Here is a 20763-nt window from a genome sequence, read left to right as displayed (position 1 = left end):
TTCTTAGGGTTACATTTGTTCCATCTTTGTGCTGTGGAACTTTGAGCACAAATGATAAATTTAATGCAAATGAGCTTTGTAATATACTATGCTGAAAAACATTCTGTGGTTTGGCATTCAAGACTGGAGGTGGATAAAATTAAAATAGAAACTGCAGAGGATATCTTGGTGATGTGGGATTGGATTTAAATTTTCAGTTTGGAATTTGCTCCTGAAATATTTGTTTTGAATTAGATTTAGATTCATCAAGGGACCTGCTTATTAGTGTCAGTTTAGATTTAAACAAAATCTTGTAACAGCTATTATTCACAAAAGATTTAGTCAGAAAATGTTCAAAAAGGTCATGCAAGTTATGGTTATTGTGCATTCATGATACCGGTTTAATTAAATTCTAGCTCAGGGGTATTTTTTTTTTTCTAACCCACCTCAGAGAATTGTAGACTTTTAAGCTTTACCTGTATTTGACCAGATGTCAGAACCACAGCCTGATTACAGTATGGACCACAAACTTGATACAGGTTACCTCACTCATAGATCATATTTTGGTATCTAACCTAACTGGCCTACAATCCAGCTGGGGATTGCCCACTTCAGTCTCAGTTTTCTCATCATCTTTATTATTTAAGTCACTTAATATGTCTTTTTGGAACTGGAGGAAACCCAGAGCTGTCTTTGATTTGAGTGGGTTTCAAGATAATTTCATTATCAGTAAAATTAAATTAACTCCTGCTAAAAAGAAATATTGCAGTGTAATTTCAGTGAATCACATAGCCAGAATCGCTCTTTGGGTCTTGGATTTCCTTTTCCCCCACACCACGGGTTTAGTTTGGCTCATTCCTACTGTATATATGTGAATACCAGACTTTGTCTTGTTATATTGGAAGATTTTGGCTGCTGTTTTTTTCCCTGAGCAGTATTTCCTTTTTCTTGTTCACCGATTTGGATGTTTTTTTTTCTTTCTCCCAGGCTTGCTAGGTTGTAGTGTTGCTATTTTCCTTCTTTTGGAGTGTTTCTGTTGGACTCCACCTTCTTTCCAGTCTTCAGCTCTTATAATTTTATTTTTCCTTACCAGGAACTTTTCAATTAAATAATTTTAAATTGACACGTTCTTATTTACCAGACCATAATGAGTCACAGAAGGCTATTGTTATCACTGAAGTTCTGTGAAAGCATCAGCAGGGTTCTGATGAAAATTTGCCTGTTTTCCTGGCTGTCTATCCAGGAGATTATTAGGGATCTGAAAACTGTCCTTCCTTCAAGTCAGCAGTAAAATCAGAGACTTTGGGGTTTCCGAGCTCCTAGGTCAGTTCTGCAATCTGAAGACCTAACCATAGCTACCTCTTGGTTCCTGGGTCCACAGTCAACATCCTGCAGTTCTCACAGCACATCTCAAAGATCTGGGAGACTTGCATTTGGCTGTGGATTTGGGAACTTTGGTTCAACCTGTGAAACCAGGAACCTGGAAACTCAGGTAATTCAGGCTTGTTCAGTGTTAGGACACTAACTGGCAGAGCTGAAGCCTTTCCACCTGTCTTCCCCCTCTAAAACTGCCCTTTCTAGAGCTTGGAGTTGGAAGTCTCACTTTTGAGCTTAAGGGTGCTTGGGATTTTCAGAGTACTAACTCTCTGGGAGGGTTGTCAAAGCGATCGGAGTCTATCAAAGTAGATGTGAGCAGATGAAATTTCAAGTTGTGAAATGTTGCATTGAAGTTTTCAAAATTAAGTTTGCTATTTTTAAATAGCCAAAAAATCTTCATCCAAAGTGAAAAACTTTCGAAGACATAATTTTTCATACTGAAACAGAAGACCTTTTCATCAATAGTTACTTCATTTTCCATTAGTTGCACCTGTCTTACTTTGCTGGAATTTTAAAGTGAATGAATAAAATATTTCATTCATTGCGATTGCCCTGGAAATGCCTCAAACATAGATAGATTTTAGATTTAACGTACCAGATGATTGAACCTCATCTTGCACCAACAGGGACATTCTGGACGGGTAAGAAGAAACTAAACCAGAGTGATTCAAGGCACTGGCTATTTCTGTTTGCCACAGAAGCACCAGATGTACATTGCTTAGGGCAAGGAGCCAAACCAACCTTGGCAGATTCAGCACAAGAGCACACCACAGTCCTGAAGTCGTCTGCTCCATTCTCTTTCCCCGATTTTTTTATCTATGCAAAATCTATTTGTATCACAGATGTGTTTGGCCCAACATTGTTATTCTGGTGAGGCAGTAGACAAAACCCTGCATCCTGTTGCTGGAATTTCAAAATGTCACACATTATTACACTTTTCTCCCTTTTCTTTGAGCTTGGAGTAGGTGGCACAGGTAAAACTGCTACATGATCCATAAAAATCCTAATTTGTTAAAGTGGGTTGCAATTTTTCTATTTGCAACATAATGAAATATTATCTAAATGATGGTATGCCACTGTGGTTTTTCAAGTAACTTGTTACAGAAGACCAGAACTGAAACGTTGGAGTGCAGTTTCAGCTGAAATTTTACTTTTCTGTTTATTTGGATGAAGTTTACATTGTTTTTTTCTCTTGGTTTTTTTTTCCTTTTGGGCATCACTACTTATGGGATGAGATTTTTACTATTTAGCATTAGGTATATAATTTAAGAACAGAGGCTCCATGGACATAGTCAAAAGAGTTTCCAGAATCCCATTAAACTAGATTCACAGTCTCCATTCACCATTTATTCTTCATGTGCATAAGCTTCTAACTTAGTTACCTAAATAAGGTACTGAAACTTAGATGGCATTAATACCTTCTTCATTTTCTGTTATAATAACCAACTTCATCTGTTCACTACTCTTAGATCTGTTTTCTCACTTCTGTAATGAGTCATTTCTCATACTGATATATAAATATACGTTCTCTAAAAAAAAAAAACCAAACAAAAACCAAAAAAACCCCAAAAACCCAGAAAATTGCTTTTAGCCCTCTTCATCCATCTCTCTTTTCTTAATTTTTGGTCATCCCATTGGAAGTGCCATGTGAAACAGGTAAAGCTGTTAAAACATGTCATATATTCATCATCTCAAAATTCTGTGCCCGTGTAGTAGTAAGAGTCTGTAGGATAGCTGACCGTTTAAATAATAGCTAATTCAATGTTTACTGGTTATATCTAATCTACAGTGAGTCCAGGAGCATACTGACCTTTGTGAGGTGAATGACTTACCAAGTGAGCACAGGAGCTGTTTTACTAGATCAGACTAGTGCATTTTGTTACCAAAACATCTGATTCAGAATACTAACTAACAGGCAATGTAAAGGCAAGTGAGGGAAAGCATGATCCATCTGGGAAGATGCTTTCAAATTTATGTCCTGAAGCATGAACACTGATAGAGCCAGTGGTTCTAATCCAAAGGTCATTTAAAGTAATGAAAGAATTCCTCTGGCTTGAAAAAACTCAGAATCTAGCATTTTGGCTTTTATGTTTTTGGTTCTATTTTCACTTGTTTTTCTTTATTTTACGTTAACCTTAGCATTAGAGCCCTTCTATTCTGAATGCTTTTCCACTTTTGAAACTTGATTATCATACATATGCCTGCTCCCAATATGCACTTTATTTCTATTTTGGTTGTAGTGCTGTGTAAAAAAAATAATCAAGTCTTTCTCTGAACACCTTGTTTTTCCCACATTGTATGATTGGGAACACACTTTCTCCCTTGTGCGATCCGTATACTGACTCACATTGTATTAACTGGAAGGTAGTTTGTCTTTAGATTTCTACTTTTGTGTCTATTCTTTTTAGATTTAGATTGCTCTGTTAAGTCCATAATAAAATAAATATTTTCCTAATCCTAGAATTGGCAGGCCTCCTTTGGATTTTCTATGCCAGACTTCATATTTTCAATAATGTGACCCTCAGTAAAGAGGCAGCTGGATAAAGTCGTAAAACAAGCTCTAAAAAACATGGAAACCCACATATTTTAATTTGCTGTCTTGATATCTGTGTCTAAACCAGTAACTCTAAAACTTATTGCACTTAAAAATGGTACTGAAAATCATTAAGACAGAATGTCTGCAGGGTATTCTTTGATTTCTGTTTATGCATAGTAGGGGACTGAGGTTGGAGTGGAGGATTTGAGAAGTCTGGCTTCGGAGTGGTCAAGGCTGGAATCTCTAAGCCTGCTGTTAATGAACTTGAGTGGGTGGTATTTGATCTATCGGTGTCTGTAAGACAAAGGAATGATGTGTTTGCAACAGAAAATACACAATGACATTTCCTGGTGTGCAGGTGTACTCTGCTGAGAAAGACAGATCCCTACCATGAGAAAAGAGAGTCCTGCAAGTCCATCTTTAATGCAAATCTTGTGTGGTCTGCACAGCTGAAATAGCCTGGTACTGCTACTCTAAAATAGACTGCTGAAGAGGCCATGCGTTTGAACATGCAACAGAGAAGCCTGTATCAAATGGAGGAATTTAAACACACATTTTTTTTCAGTGTCTCTTGGCTGCATGCAGAATTCTTTCTTCCTGTTCTAGCTTACTGCTCTAAGTAATACAATAATTTTCCATATATTTTTTAGAACTACATCTGAACAATTTTGGCAAATGTGGTAAGATTTACTGACTTGAGGAAGCACTTTTCTTCCTAAATCAAAGCTGCTAGATATGTTTTTTAATAGAACACACAGAAAAATTAGGAAATTCCTCAGTTGCTCTCTTCTCCTTTTCTAGATAAATCAGATCTAACATAGACTGAAAGAGAAAACATAGTACAGGTGAGCTTTGTGTTATGATGTTGACACCATATTGCAATGCTATATACACTCGTAATAGGTTACTGTTCACTGCCTCCATTATACAACTCCTACTCAGCTATATCTGATAATATGGTACTGGCCTCCCACTTTTTTATAAATCTTAGCAGACAATAGGGCTTTTTAAAGCCAAATTGTTAGGTAATTTGTTCAGTGTCTTGCTAACATTATGAGTCATTCCTTATAATTTTTTCAACTCTTTTCCAGTATTCCCATTTCACTTTAGTAAATTAGAGTTACTTAGATTTTTCTTGAGTATTTTCCCCATCCTGTCAGGTTCGCTGTGAGGAAACTTTTTACAATGCAGAGCTTAAGGTGTCTTTACTTACATTTAATGGTTTTAGAATTTTTGACTTTAGTTGATTCTTTTGGCATATGCGACCATCCGAATCTGTGTTACAGATTGATTATGCATTATTTTACTGCACTTGGGAAATCTTTTCAGAGATGGAAATATGAAAAAGTTACACAGAGCAACTACAGTTTTCATGATTCTTATGAAATAGAATGGAAACCACATTAAATGGCAGCATCAATTGGCAATTCAGTTTTCCTTTATTCTTGTTCCAAGATTATGCAAAAAGATCACTTATTGTATATTTTGTTCAATGAGTACAACACTATACTATCTTTGTGTGAAAAAAATGTGATAGCATTTAGGGTTTTTTACATGTTGTATTTTTTCACCCTCAAGAATTATGCTAAACACATGGATAGCTGAGGTCAGCCGAGGTGAAGAAAGCTCAGATATTCCACTTGGCCTCAAACCATACCAGCTGTGCTCCTTTTTTCTCATTAGGCTCAGGCTTTTGGCTTGCACAAGCTCTTCATTTAGCTTTTGCGTGCCTGCAGTGTTGAAGCCGGTCAGAGTCCTGTCACTAATTCCCAGGATTCGGTTTCTTCTTGCTTTTACTCACATGTGTAAGATCACAAGGTGAGTAGGGAAGGCGACTGAAATCCCCAGGCGGTCTAGGAGCCCAAGGGAAGACCAAGTCCTGGATAGACAAAAAGAAGCCTTTCTAGGGCTAAGTGCGTGCTGCTAACCTAACCAGGGCCCTGCCATTCTTTGGCTTTGGGTCAACCTTTTCAGTACCATAGACTGTTGTGAAAGCAGTCTTTCGTTACTTTTGAAGAATCACCGAATCTTCTTTGTACAGTCAAATGTCAAGGTACTTGATCAGTTTTTATCTGGAACTTGCTTTAACAGGCTTCTGTTGTAGAGCAACGAATTTTAACTGGCTGAACAATGGAGAAGCTCCTGAGGATGTGGCCTAAGCTAGGACATTCCCTGCTTATCTTTTATTAGCAGCTTTCTCCTGGCTGGGAGGGTTTTCCAGCCTTTCTTCCTTTTTTGTGATAAGGAATTAGAGGGATTAGTAATGGTTCCTCCTAAAGGAGCGGGGAGCACTTGGTGATACTTGGGAGCACAGCTATTTTGTTCTGGGCTGCCAGATAGATTTTTCCGCTTGTGTTCTCCTTCCAGATGCACAGTGATAATTGTAATGGGCAGCTCGGTGATTACCATGGCAGAACTGGCAGTTCAAGTGTCTTCTACTTCAGGTTAGCTAATACATGGGAAGCAAAAACACAGACTGAAAATCTATGTAGTGAGAATAAAACTCTTTGAGATGCTTTTTCCTAATTCAAAATTTTATTTGAAAATCCTACAGTAGAGACTATTTTGTGTCAGATAGCATCTCCTTGCTGTACATGAGTGTTGTGCCAGGAAGTAAAGCAACATGGAGAGGCACGAGACTGAGGTTTTGCTCCAAAGCATGTTTTCTTTCTCCATGTTTCTCTCTCCTTTCGCTGCTTGAGTCTGAGTCCAGAGTCAGAACTAATCCTGCATTTATCTGAAAGAGCTTTCCCATGTGGAGTTATGAACAGCACCAAAAAGTAGCAGTAACTTCTGTGTTTTTTTACAATGCTGCCATGAGTTTGGAGATACTGAAATATCTTAAAGAAATGAGAATGAAGGTAGCATATTCAAGGTGCATTAAAAATAGGCCATGCAGTCAGAGCTTATTCAATAAGTAATCTCTACTAAAAAAATGAAAACAAATTAGGGTACATGGATATTTTTAGGAATAATGTTTTGGCACGCCAACATTTCTGAATGCTTTCAGGGTCATATCTTTGCCATTCTTCCTTAGGTGGGAGTCCCATTGAAACTGGTGGGAGCTGTGCCTGAGTAAAGCTTTGACCCATGCTTTTCCCTAATATGACATTTTTTTCTTGAATGACCTTCTGGCAACCTTGTTCGTAAGTCATTTGTCATGTTTATTCTCTGAGTAAAAAGTGCCTTCCATCTGTTCTTAATTTGCATTCCCTTTAACTTCTATTTTTGCTTCCTTTTTTCTGTCATCTGTGTTGCATTGAAAAGAGAGTTTCTGGCCAACTTTATTTATCCCCATGTAAGGGGTTGTAATCATTGAAATAAATCTCTTGGCAGTCTTTTCTTTAAGCCTAGACAACCACAGTCATCAGGCAAAAATAAATGATGGGGGCAACAGATTCAAATAAATTATTGAAGTTTTTACTTAGATGCCACTCTCCAGACTTGCTTGGCTAATGCTTTCTTTTTTGCTCTTTGAGCTCTTCCAGCTCTCAGCTTTACAGGGTGTTTTTTCTCTTTTTTATTCTTTACCTGATATTTTCTGATCTGGTCTCTCCCACCAGCTGTTCATTTTAGGCAAAGCACATGTGCGTGGTGTGTATGCCTTTTCATGACATGTGTCAGTACATACATGATTTCTTAGGTTCTCCAATAAAGTCTACAGAAGCTTTTGTGAAAAGACAGAGCACTTTTTGGAGAAAAAGTAGGAGATGAATTACTACAGTGTCTCCTTCTGATTTTTGTGTGTGTGTGTGTGTGTGTGTGTGTTACTAGTGCTGATTTCTCAGCGTGCTGCTACTTTTTAGATAGAAAAACTCAGCCTCTTCCAAAGCACTATTGCAACATCTGTTCCTCTTTTGTGGAAATGAACATATTCCCATTCCCTCTAGACCATTTAAAGACACTGTTTGACTTGGCTGTCTTTTCCTGATTGGGAGGGTGGAGAAGAAGAAAGAAGGCTCCTCTGAATTCTTTGATCAGCAGAATGAAATCCAAGATTGAGGCTAGCTCTATTTTACTTTTTTTTTTTTTCTGTCCATGGGTGAAATATACTGCTTTTTCAGAAAGTTTGAGTAACTGGAAACTAGGAAGAAGAAACACAGATGGAGATCGGATGAAAACCATGTAAATCCATGCAGGAGGTTATGCAGAGAGTTTTTAGAACAAGCTCCTGAGAGCTTAGAGATCCTTACTGCTCCTGAAGGCACTTTGTGCCACTCACACATTATAAATCAGAAATGTGGATTTGAATCCAGGTAGAGTTTAGACTTAAGCAGTTCCCTTTCCCTTTGGAAATTATGTTAGATAAGATGAGGTGGTTCACGAAACAAGTTATTAGTAAACCTGCTTTATTTTTCTCATACTGCAATCACAAATTGACCTATATCACATGAGAACTAGGTAAGGTTAATCAATGAATCATGCTAATTTTTATTGAGCCAAATTTTGAGGTTATCACTAGTTTTAATTGACTCTTACCGTACTCTTTGAGATCAGCTGAAATAAGGGCTAGCTAAAAATTCAGTCTGCAGCATCATTTCACAAACAGTACTTTTCCTTGTTGAGCCTGGTAGGAGAGCTCATTCTGAGTTGTACTTATCCACACTGAAGTACTGCAAAACTGAGAAGCTCTTGTTAGAATGCAGAAAATGTATGATATTTTGGATGCTGTGCTGTGTCACAAAAATTTCTCAGTATAAAAATTTCTATATTCTCAAATATATATAAATTGCCAAGAGTTCCACTGAACCAGAGCAAAGAATCATAGACAATTGGACCAGATATGTGTGCATTTCAGTACAAATATTCAAAGTCTGGGAAAAAAAGTTGAAACTAAAGTTACTGGTTATAAATGAGAATGTTGATGTAATAGGCATGTTAGAAACTTAATAGAAGAAAAATAATCAGTGACAGGTGCATTGGTGACAAATTACATGGGAAAGACCTGTAAAATCATGTCTGTCAAAGAGCAGATTTTTTTGTCTTGAAGTAAACAGAATCAAATCTCATAGATTAACTACGTCACAACAGCGAAGAGTCCCTACAGATTGAAATTACAAGATTAAATAGGAAAATAGAACTGTAGCACCACAGGACTGCACCACTGTACTGCAAGTACAGTATTGGGACTGCAGTACCAACTAATTCTAAGTAATTCTAAATAATTCTAGGACCTGGTCTTAGACAGTGACAAAAAGACCTGGTTCAAAATACAGCTAGAACCTGTGTGAAAGCAACTAATGTACTTAGTTGCAGTATTCTTGAAACAGCAAAAAAAGGGGAAAAAATCTCCCATGGCAATGTTTAACTTCAAAAAGGAAACTACATAAAAATGTGAAAACTGTTTAAAAAGAGAGAGAGCCAAAATTTAAAATGTTTATAGGAGTCATGAAGATTGTTTAAATATGGGAGCTCACTGCAAGCCAACTTCCAGAAAAAGGCTTTAAAAGACCAAAAAAAGATTTGCATAGCTAAACAACAGGGTGAAGGAGTAAGAGGACGTCTCTTATTAAAAGTACTTCTTTTATTAGAAGTAGAAGGCCTTCGTTCAAGTTGAGGTTGTGCCTAAATGTGAGGATGGAGGGAAGGATCTGTAACAGCATGTGCGGCACAGAGAAAGTAAATGAGAAACGATGTTCCCTGTTTATCAAATTGTTCACCAAATGCATGGTGCACCTGCTATTGATGGCAGGTTCAAAACAAGGAAGACAAAGGGATTTTTTTGTACAGTTCATAGCTGAAACATAAAGTTCACTCTCACAGGGTGTTGTGGGTGCCAATAGGTTACAGCGATTCAAAATTTTATTTAACAAAATTCATAGAATTAAAATGCATGCTATGACCTCAGCTTAGGAAGCCCCCAGAGAGCCCTCATCCCTCAGCCCCTGCCCTGCATCTGGATGTTTGCTTTGCTTGTGTTTCATGGCACATCATTTTTGTTGTTGTTATTTGTGGGTTTCTTTTCAAGGGGCACTGCCTACATCTTTCTTTTCTATCATCCCTGCTCTTTTATATCTCATCTTTTGCTTACCACTGAATGCTTACTGGGTTAATGCTGTGTTTCTTCCATTCCTTCTCACCCCAATATGTGACCTCTGAAGTAGATGGTCCTGGGAAAAGACGTGATCCATGCTTTCTAGCTCTTTTATTTTTGTTTAAAGCAGATTATAACTGGCCTTGAGGGAGAAGACTTGGTTTTACTAATTGTTTGATTTTAAGCATTTTCCTACCAAACTGGCTTATTTTGGTTTTAAGAATTTCTTTGTTCCTATTTTTAAAATAGTGCAATGTGTTTGGAATATGCATTGTAAACATTGTAATTCTTAGGTGCTGGCATCATTCTGTTTCTGATGTGATTTCAGTGGAATTCTTACTGCAAAATTTTGAGAATACATGGCTACATCCCATCTCTGAGAGCATTTTAGGAAGTTTCTGTCAATCTTATCTGGAATCTCTGCATTATTAAAAATCAAATTGATTTTGCTGATCCCCTTATTCTTTTTTCTTTGTATTTATTGCATCCAATTCTGATTTTCAGGAAATTGGTGCAAAATTACATTTATTTCAATGCAAAAATGATAAGGTCTTCTTTAACTTTGTTCCTGGTGTTTTCACCTCTTCCATTTTCTCAGAGCAATTTTTAAGTCAGCTTCTGTACTTCAAACACAAGACTAGTCCCTTTTGATTTTAATGGAGGTGTATCTCTTCAACAGTTATCAGCCCCAAGTCCTGAAAATAACTGGATATACAAAAGAAATCCTAAGTCTTGAGTGAAGAGTTGAAGAGAGAATGTTGAGAAGATTAGGTGATGTGTTGAAGATCTTCTGCAGCAATGGGCAGGCTGCATAGGTCTGTGCTGCTGTTTGGATGAAAAGCATGTGCTCTTTTATGATTCCAACATTATAAAACCAGAAGAGAGCATGTTGATAATTTACTACAAGTTATATGATATCAACCATCAGCATTCCTTGGTTTCACTTGTTTGAACTAGGTATGTTTTATAGGAAAAATGACTAATTTTAGTTTTAAAATCATCGCAGTAGGAAACCCATCAAACCCATTTTTTGGTAGCAAATTGATTAGGCAGTTTTTATCCCATTTAATATCCACCTTGTTGATTTTTTTATTGTTCTAGTTTCTCAGTCAGAAATGCCATATAATATTAGATAAATGCCTAGAACACATGCCATACACAAAATATTAATGGTGTACAAGCCACAGACTGGTGATTTGAGAGTTAATAATGTGTTATGGACTCGCCTGTTGTCAGGAGTGTAGCAAAGAGAGAACGCCCAGTTTGTGTCCAGTGAGGCAAAGCAGTGGGTGTGAAATCCTTGATTCCCATTGAACAGTGACTGAAGGCAAAAATTTCTGGTGTGACCACTGCTGTCAGCCCTAAGAGGAGTGTAGAGACAAACACTGAAACATTTTTTTGGAACTATCAACATAGACTTGCCTGGGAGCCTGAGCGAGGATGAAGACAGACACTCTACCACTGTCACCTCCTGCTTAATATTATTTTTTTTTAATTTAGCTTTCTATGTATCACTAATAATTCTGGAAAGGCTTGAATGGACAACATGGAGCTAGAGTTTAACTGAAGGCCAGGCCCTGCCTCACTATCACAGGGTTTTAGTAAGGTGAGATAACAGGAAAGAGCTGAAGTGAGAAAGAGTCCTTGGAAATCTTTGCTAACAGATTTTTGGATTCAGAGGTACCACAAGAGGGGGGGAAATTAACATTAAGGTAGATCTGGAAATAGATCACATAATATAATCATATTTTTTCATATAGTTATACTCTTTTGATAGTCATTTCATATGGTACTGAAAAGAACTTGCTTTATTTGTAATGAACAAAATGTGGATGTTTAGATCTCAACTATGGCAGGCGAGGTCATAGACTAATTATGTCTTTTTTCTTTTTTTCCCCTGTCATTTCTTTGTATAGGTGGAAAATGTTCGGTTACTTGATCGTTTATCTTCAAGAAAAGCTGCACTAGGAACCTTGTATTTAACAGCTACGCATGTCATATTTGTGGAGAATGGTTCTGAAACTCGTAAAGAAACCTGGGTATGAATTTTTGTTTTTTCAGTTAGCTGTAAGTGCATGGCACTTCATTGATGGTAATTTGAAAATAACTTGCAAAACAGTTTAAATGTAGTAAATGAGTTCATCCAGATGCTTTTATAACTTCAGAGCATGTGAAATTCCAGCCTGGTCATTTTTGAAAATTTTCAATGGATCCTGGATATTGCAACACAGTAAGAGGAGTAGAAGGACCTTCCCCGTACAAATACCAGATGTGATTGACCAAGGAACAGCTGCTGTAAACTACATCTTTGCTCCTATCGTCCAAGAAGAACTGAGGATATGTGCTTTGCATATGAATTACTACCTTGACTCAGTCAGCTCTTGCCTCTCTCCCTAACTGCTTGTGCTGGATCAGTGATTTTGTGGTTTTATTAATTTTTTTGCATAATGTAGTATTTTGTGTTATCTATTTTGATGGACTAATAACGTATGTTGCATGTATATATATAGATACAGATACAGCTCCAGTGTCATACCATTTGAGAGTCTTTTATGTAGCTTAATTATGAATCCTTTGTCTGGTTTTGTACTAATTATTAACTCTGTCCTCTCTTGGTCCCACTATTCCCCTTCTGATTCTTATTGTAATGTTTCATCTCATCTGATGCAGTATTTAAAAATATATCAGGACTACCATTCTGCCAATGAGGAGACCCACATTTTAGCCTTATCTAACTGATGCTGGTTCATCTTTTCACTGTACAGATCATAGAATCATAGAATCATAGAATGGTTTGGGTTGGAAGGGACCTCAAAGATCATCTAGTTCCATCCCCCCTGCCATGGGCAGGGACACCCTCCACTAGACCACGTTGCCCAAAGCCTCATCCAGCCTGGTCTTAAACACTTCCAGGGATGGGGCCTCCACAGCCTCTCTGGGCAACCTGGTCCAGTGCCTCACCACTCTCACAGTAAAGAATTTCTTTCTAACATCTAATCTAAATTGACCCTCCTTCAGCTTAAACCCATTACCCCTTGTCCTGTCACTACACTCCCTCATAAACAGTCCCTCTCCAGCTTTCCTGTAGGCCCCTTCAGGTACTGGTAAGCTGCAATTAGATCTCCCTGGAGCCTTCTTTTCTCCAGGCTGAACAATCCCAACTCTCTCAGCCTGTCCTCATAGGAGAGGTGCTCCAGCCCTCTGATCAGCTTCGTGGCCCTCCTCTGGACTTGCTCCAACAGCTCGATGTCTCTCCTGTACTGGGGCCCCCAGAGCTGGACGCAGTACTCCAGGTGGGGTCTCACAAGAGCGGAGTAGAGGGGCAGGATCACCTCCCTCGACCTGCTGGTCACACCTCTCTTGATGCAGCCCAGGACAGGGTTGGCTTTCTGGGCTGCAAGCGCACACTGCCTGCTCATGCTGAGCTTCTCATCAATCAATACCCCCAAGTCCTTCTCCTCAGGGCTGCTTTCAATCCATTCCTCGCCCAGCCTGTAGTTGTGCTTGGGATTGCACTGACCCACGTGCAGGACCTTGCACTTGGCCTTGTTGAACTTCATGCGGTTCGCACAGGCCCACCTCTCCAGCCTGTCAAGGTCCCTCTGGATGGCATCCCTTCCCTCCAGCGTGTCAACCCCACCACACAGCTTGGTGTCATTGGCAAACTTGCTGAGGGTACACTCAATCCCACTGTCCATGTCGCCGACAAAGATGTTAAATGGTGCCGGTCCCAGTACCGACCCCTGAGGAACACCACTCGTCACCGTTCTCCACTTGGACATTGAGCCGTTGACCACAACTCTTTGAGTGCGACCATCCAGCCAATTCCTAATCCACCGAGTGGTCCATCCATCAAATCCATGTCTCTCCAATTTAGAGACAAGGATGTTGTGCAGAACAGTGTCAAATGCCTTCCACAAGTCCAGGTAGATGACATCAGTTGCCCTTCCCTTATCCAACAACACTGTAACCCCATCATAGAAGGTCACCAAGTTTGTCAGGCACAATTTGCCCTTAGTGAAGCCATGCTGGCTGTCACCAATCACCTCCTTGTCTTCCATGTGCCTGAGCATAGTCTCCAGGAGTATCTGCTCCATAATCTTGCCAGGCATGGAGGTGAGACTGACCGGCCTGTAGTTCCCTGGGTCTTCCTTTTTACCCTTCTTAAAAATGGGGGTTACGTTCCCCTTCTTCCAGTCAGCGGGAACTTTGCTGGACTGCCAGGACTTCTCAAATATGATGGCGAGTGGCCCGGCCACTTCATCCGCCAGTTCCCTCAAGACCTGCAGATGCATCTCATCAGGTCCCATGGACTTGTGCACCTTCAGGTTCCTTAGATATTCTCGAACCTGATCTTCTCCTACAGCGGGCGGTTCTGCATTCTCCCAGTCCCTGCCTTCTGCGACCTGGGCAGTGTGGCTCAAGGATTTGCCAGTGAAGACTGAGGCAAAGAAGTCATTGAGTACCTCAGCCTTCTCCATATCCTGGGTAACCAGTACACCCGTTTCATTCTGGAGGGGACCCACATTTTCCCTCGTCCTCCTTTTTTTTCTCACTGACATACCTATAGAAGCTTTTCTTGTTGTCCTTGACATCCCTGGCCAGACTAATTTCTGTCAGGGCTTTGGCTTTCCTAATGTGATCCCTGGCTGCTTGGACAGTTTCTCTGTATTCTTCCCAGGTTACCTGCCCTTGCTTCCACCCTCTGTAGGCTTCCTTTTTGTGTTTGACTTTGTCCAGGGGCTCCTTGTTCATCCACGGGGGCCTCTTGGTGGATTTGCTTGACTTCCTCTTTGTTGGGATGCATCGCTCCTGAGCTTGGAGGAGGTGACCCTTGAACATTAGCCAGTTGTCTTGGGCCCCTCTTCCTTCCAGGGCTTTGTCCAATGGTATTCTACCAAGCAGATCCCTGAAGAGGCCAAAGTCTGCTCTGCTGAAGTCCAGGGTAGTGAGCTTGCTGTGTGCTCTCCTCACTGCCCTGAGGATCCTGAATTCCACCATTTCATGGTCACTGCAGCCAAGGCTGCCCCTGAGCTTCACGTCCCCTACCAGGCCCTCCTTATTGGTGAGAATAAGGTCCAGCATGGACCAGATAGATAGATGAAGAGAGCTCCTTTTCTGACAGCTGTTAGCTTACATTAAAGCAAACAAATAGAAAGCTTTGGATAGTATGACCAGGCTAATGTTTGAGCAGCTGAAACACTCCAGAAGCACTTCTTTGTCTGTAGGTGATGTATCAGGCACTGCTTGAGCCTGAAGTTGGAGACAGGAACAAAACTACAAGAGGAGGAGTGTGGGGATTTTCTGAAACAGTAGTGAAAGCTACTGTGCCTGCCCTGGTACATCATTATAAATAATTATTTTTCTTCCTAAAGATTTAAATCACTTGACATAACCATTTTCAATTCCCTCACAGGTTCTTCACAGCCAAATTTCCTCCATTGAGAAACAGGCCACCACTGCCACTGGTTGCCCATTGCTGATCCGGTGCAAGAACTTCCAGATCATCCAGCTGGTCATCCCTCAGGAACGAGACTGCCATGACGTTTACATATCTCTGATACGTCTGGCACGACCAGGTATGGGAAAGAAACTGGCACAAAAGTCAATCCTCATCTTGAAGAGGGAGAATGTAATGGAAGAAATGTAGCTGTGCATGTTTGTCCTTTGCAGGTTAAGAAAAAAGCCTTAATTAGAGATGTGTTATGAAAAAAATGATCTCTGAGCAGACACCAATTTTATCTACTGTGTAGAGGGGGAAAAAATTGCACAGTCAGCCAGCACGGCTACTGAACTTTATAAAGTACCTTCTATATTTAGGATGGATAGTAGTAGTAGTAGTAATGTGCAACTGCAGCAGCTGTAACTTGATCTGCTAGGTGATGCAAGATGAAAGTTATCAGAAAAATTTAAAAACAATGAGACAAAGTCAGTCAGAGGTTCTGCTGATGTAAATCTGGATTAATTCCATGGACCTCAGCTGCAAGTATGTGTTTGTGCATGCTGGAAGGAATGCGATTCTGTAATGCTCTTTCCCTGGAGCCAGGAGGAGGTGTGCGTACTGCTATGCACCAGAACAGGACACCTCAATACCGGCATACAGAATGATGAAGGGAAGACTAGCACTGGACCCTGAACACAAGTTCAGTGGCAGACTGCAATAGACAAGAAGGTTCGAATGAAGAAGAGGCAGTAAGAGCACTGTAGAATTAGCTCTTTGCATAGTTCAGCTGCATAGTAGTTTTCCTTCTCCAGCAAACTATCCAATCTTCATGTGAGGCAGGATAAAATCTTGCTTACTTAAAATTACAAGGCTCTGATTGCAAGGTGAACCAAATGTACCCTGACAGTGCTCTGCCGTGTCCTTCTGTCTGGCCACAAAGCTGTACTTTCTTTATGTAATACAATTACTCAGCATTAGAAGGTACACTTTATTCCATGAGGAGAAAATTCGACTCATTCAAGCTCTATTTTCCATTCTCTACCTGTTCTTTTCATTCATTCCACCATAAGGGAACCTGAGTGAAGCCCATGTTATGTACTGGCTTAATATATTCTATACTATCTGATGTCCTAGTTACACTAAAGGAGCAAATTTGTGTTTGATTTTATTCTTGCTCATTGTTAATAGCATTTTAATAAGGTCAAGCTGTCAGCTGAATTTGGCCTTTTTGCTTAATTAAGCCATTTTGTGAAACAAACTCACCATAAAAGTTATCACAGATATAATAGCAGGATTGCAGACGCTTATGGCAAAATAACCGTGAAAGATTAGGGAAGATCCCATAAGTACTCACAAAGAGGCGATATCTGAGCTTTAAGGCACTGACTATTAATACTTGAACATTTTTATTACCACCTATAGATACCATCATGTAATAATACTTGTAATGTTGAGGCAGACTTCAGTCATAAATAACCTGGATATATTTTAATAGGTGGATTTTTAAAGGCTTCCCATGTGCCTGTGGACAGCAGGTCAAGTTGGACAGAAAATCTAGATGCTTTGGACAGCCAAGCAGTGAAAACAAGAGTTCGTATTGCTACCAAAAGCACTTTTTTGAAAAGAGCTCAGATTGGATTTATGGGTTGTGCTAAAACTTTATGTTATCAGATGAGAAATAAACCAGACTGTCTTGGTAATCTGTGTCATGACAGAAGTTTGAAATCAGAGAATACAGAAAGAGTGTAAACTGTCTGACAATGTGCAAATCATTCTTTTCTTTCTTCTAACTCACTACTTAGTTGACTTTCAGTACTTTCCTGACAGAGTTATCCAGAAGTTTTCTTTCCTTATGTTCATACTTTTGTGTGTGTGTGTTTATACAATCAATTTAATGAAATTTAAAAAAGCAAAATATAACTTAAATTAAACCTTTAGAAGACATAATCAAAATAAAAGTAAAGACTCTCTATAGTAAAAGGTAGAAGCCTTATTATTATTAATATTGTGGTTGGTTTTGTGGTTATTATTTTTATAGCTATCAATTTCTTACTTTAGTATCCTAAGACTCTGCTTATGAGGTATTTTTATTAGAAAAGAAAGTGTAGTATGTAAATTTACTGACCTTGTTAAAATTATATTGTGGAGCAAGTGTATCAGTGGAGAACTATGAAATCAGAGAGTACTCAGCTTGTGATTTACTTCAGTTTTAAAGTTAAAAACCTGAAAGTTTTAAGGAACTTAGATTAACAGGATGAAACATACCCTTATGACATAACAATATCTTAAGTATCAATGAGAACGTTAATTTCAAGCTATATGCTGAATAGTTATTCATATCAATGACAGTTGGCATTTAAAGGCAATGGTGTCTGGCTGCCATTGCTCACCAGGATTAAGGCACTCATTAGCATAAATACAGATAGACTTCTAAAAAAAGTTTAAAACTTCAGCACCAGCAAAGTTTCCTATATGGTCCTTGACTGAGGGTGACAGGTGGCATAGCTACTTAAATGATTTAATGGTCATGATAAAATGACTGATGTAACATATGCTATTTTTATGCTATTGCAACATCTGTATCTCAAATGCCTTTGCTAATAATTCAAGGACAGAATTTTGCAGACCACAAAACCAGTATTTCATTGAATCTATTGGAAACTTTCCTATTTAGTGACAAAGACTTCTGAATTAGTTAATTTTGGGAAGATTGTGCTGCATAGTCCATTGTTCAGATGTTTTGTCTTTGCCACAGGACAGATGTTACACTAATAAAGGAGCTTCTAAGCTAATACTGGCCAGCAAATTCTTTAGCGGAACAGGTGCTTATTCTGGTATTGACTTAAATTTTCTTTGGATGAAAGCATATTATCACTGACATTTTGTCTTTGTGCTTGGGGAGGCTTTTACAATGCAGTAGAGAAGAGGTCTAGCAGAATAGTATATTTTAAGTAGGACTACTAATAAGGCACATATATTGCAACATATACAAATAACAATAAAGCACAGTACTTTCAAAGTATACTTGAAAATAGTTATAAACCAGGATATGTGCTTTTGTATAGAAAAGCAGACTATTTTAAAAGGAACTACATAAAGGACAATACCAAGTTCTGGTTTTGGAGTGTGATTTCAGGATGAGAAATCTGAAGTGGTTTATTGTTTTTGGTTTTTGCTTTTTTTTTTCCCCCCAGTGAAATACGAAGAGCTGTATTGTTTCTCATTCAATCCAAAATTAGATAAAGAAGAACGAGAACAAGGCTGGAAACTGGTGAACCTCCATGAAGAATATAATCGAATGGGTATTCCGAACAACTATTGGCAGATTAGTGATGTAAACAGAGACTATGGAGTGAGTTGTTGTGATTTTTCTGTTACAGAGGCTGTCTGTAAAGTAAATCAGCAGTCTGACTGTGAACTACTATAGTGCTTAGATGCAGGATCCCTTTGTGCTCAGTGCTGTACACACATGGAATAAGGTGCAGATCTTCCACTCTTTCACATAAAAAGGTACAAAGAACATGGGAGAAAGACTGTGTCTTCATTTAACACATGTAGAAGTGAAGCACAGAAAACATGTCCACAGTGTTTTAAACATTAGAACTTGGCTGCCTGGGGAGAAGTTTAAATCACACCTAATGTTGTCTGTCTGAATGAGCGTTTTCCTGATGTGCAGGTTTATATAAAATTACTACATAGTCATTTTAAGAAAAAAATTACTTGAAGTAGTGAATTTGGCAGTATTTTTTTCCTCACTGGCTATTCTCACGATACTTTTGAAGCCTGTGTGATTGACTGTTACTATTTTTCACAGTCGTCTGACAGGTAATATATCTTCCTAGCTGCCAGCTGTCCTGCTTAGTTCAGTCTTGTACGACTGAAGTCCCTAGAATGTTAATTAATTGTGAGAAATAAAAGCCAAAGTATTTTTGAAGGAAGTTTGTCCATGCACTCTATTGGCTCTGTTGCTGGAGCATATCCATGTTAAGAAAGGCCTGTGCAGTTATCAGAGAAGACTGAATGTGTTGTTAGGTTTTGTTTTCTTTTTGTTAAAACAAGCGGAAAAAATGTTTGACATCTTTTAAGATAAAGTGTAGGAAAAATGGCATCATGAATAGAACCCAGTCCACCACAGCAGCATCCATAACCACAAGCCCTTCCTTTTCTTTCTGCTTCATTACATGTCTCTGACTCTCTCAGAACCTAATTTCTTCCTGGGCATCCTAATTCCTTTAGTCCCAGGGAGATACTGGATATCCTTTTGACCCCAGCCAGAATGCCACAGGCAGTATCAGGAAAAGGAAATTAGACCAGGACCCCATTTGAGTTCCCACTTGTCTCCAGAGGAACTTCTGGGCTTTTTTGCAGCCTCATTGGGTTCCTCTCAGAAGCCGTAGGCATTGTCAGGGCTGCTTGCCTTTTGGTATCCTCATTTCATACAGATTAATTTCTTTTCTCCAAGTCCCTATTTTTGTCATTTTTTTAATTATCAGATTTGCTGGAAAATTTAGCTCTATAGTCCCCTCCCATTATAACAGAGGGGTGTTTGAGACCTTCACCCACTTCCTTACTTCCAAATTCTCTTACAGAGGAAACCGCAGTTGTAAATACAACCTTGCTGTACATCATGCTGTATCTTTTTTGGTATGAATGTATGTTATACCTGTCTGTTCTCAATGAGGCATGAATTAACATTTAAAAATACAGCCCTTCAACCCTTCTGCTTCAGTTTTGCTATCTGTAAATTAGAATTAATACTTTCCAGCTTCAAAAAAATGTTTTGAGAAATGTCAGTGATATGTATAAAATAATGATGGAGTATTCCCTGAGATTAGAGTTCCTTGGTATTTTGTTTTTGCTGTGGAGATGGCTAATGTTACTTGTATTTTGTAGACCAAATAAGCAGTTTCCTTTCACAGGTCTGTGACTCCTATCCTACGGAAGTGTATGTACCAAAGTCTGCAACTGCACATATCATAGTGGGGAGCTCTAAATTTCGAAGCCGAAGGCGTTTCCCAGCTCTTTCCTACTACTGCAAGGATAACAATGTAAGTGTGAATTTGTAGCTTTGAAGTGTTTGCTTATTTTGGCCTTGCTTTCATGATTCTTCTAGTAAGCTTTCACAAGAAGAAAGTTAATGTTAATGAACTAGTTAATGAACTAACTATGGTTAGTTCATTAATAGACATTTAATACAGTTGTTTAAACTCAGCTTTATCATCTGGCTAACACAGAAAAATGTGATCCCTGTATCACAAGGAAGTGGAATAGTACAAGAGGTCCTAAAACATGAGTGGCAGAATAGTGAAGGCCAGTAGCAAGCAGCTTAGCAGCTGATTGGGAGGAGAACAGAGCTATTTAGGGTCTGGTAGCCACAGCCTGAGAGAAGTTGAG

At 39.0% G+C, this 20763-nt stretch overlaps 1 protein-coding gene across 3 annotated transcripts in view; it reads left to right on the top strand.

Annotated features, from left to right (window-relative positions):
• The window catches only part of MTMR7 (myotubularin related protein 7), a 73588-nt gene that overhangs the window by 32334 nt on the left and 20491 nt on the right, over positions 1-20763 (top strand). For all 3 annotated transcript variants that reach the window (XM_054823782.1, XM_054823781.1, XM_054823783.1), the window contains 4 exons: positions 11843-11965; positions 15343-15505; positions 18564-18721; positions 20289-20417. In XM_054823782.1, coding sequence (XP_054679757.1) covers positions 11843-11965; positions 15343-15505; positions 18564-18721; positions 20289-20417 — 573 coding nt within the window. The remainder of the gene's footprint in view (positions 1-11842; positions 11966-15342; positions 15506-18563; positions 18722-20288; positions 20418-20763) is intronic.

The sequence above is a fragment of the Grus americana genome, chromosome 4 (genome assembly GCF_028858705.1).
Source record: "Grus americana isolate bGruAme1 chromosome 4, bGruAme1.mat, whole genome shotgun sequence".
In the NCBI taxonomy this organism is placed as follows: Eukaryota; Metazoa; Chordata; class Aves; order Gruiformes; family Gruidae; genus Grus; species Grus americana.
This window is presented reverse-complemented; position numbering and strand designations above follow the sequence as displayed.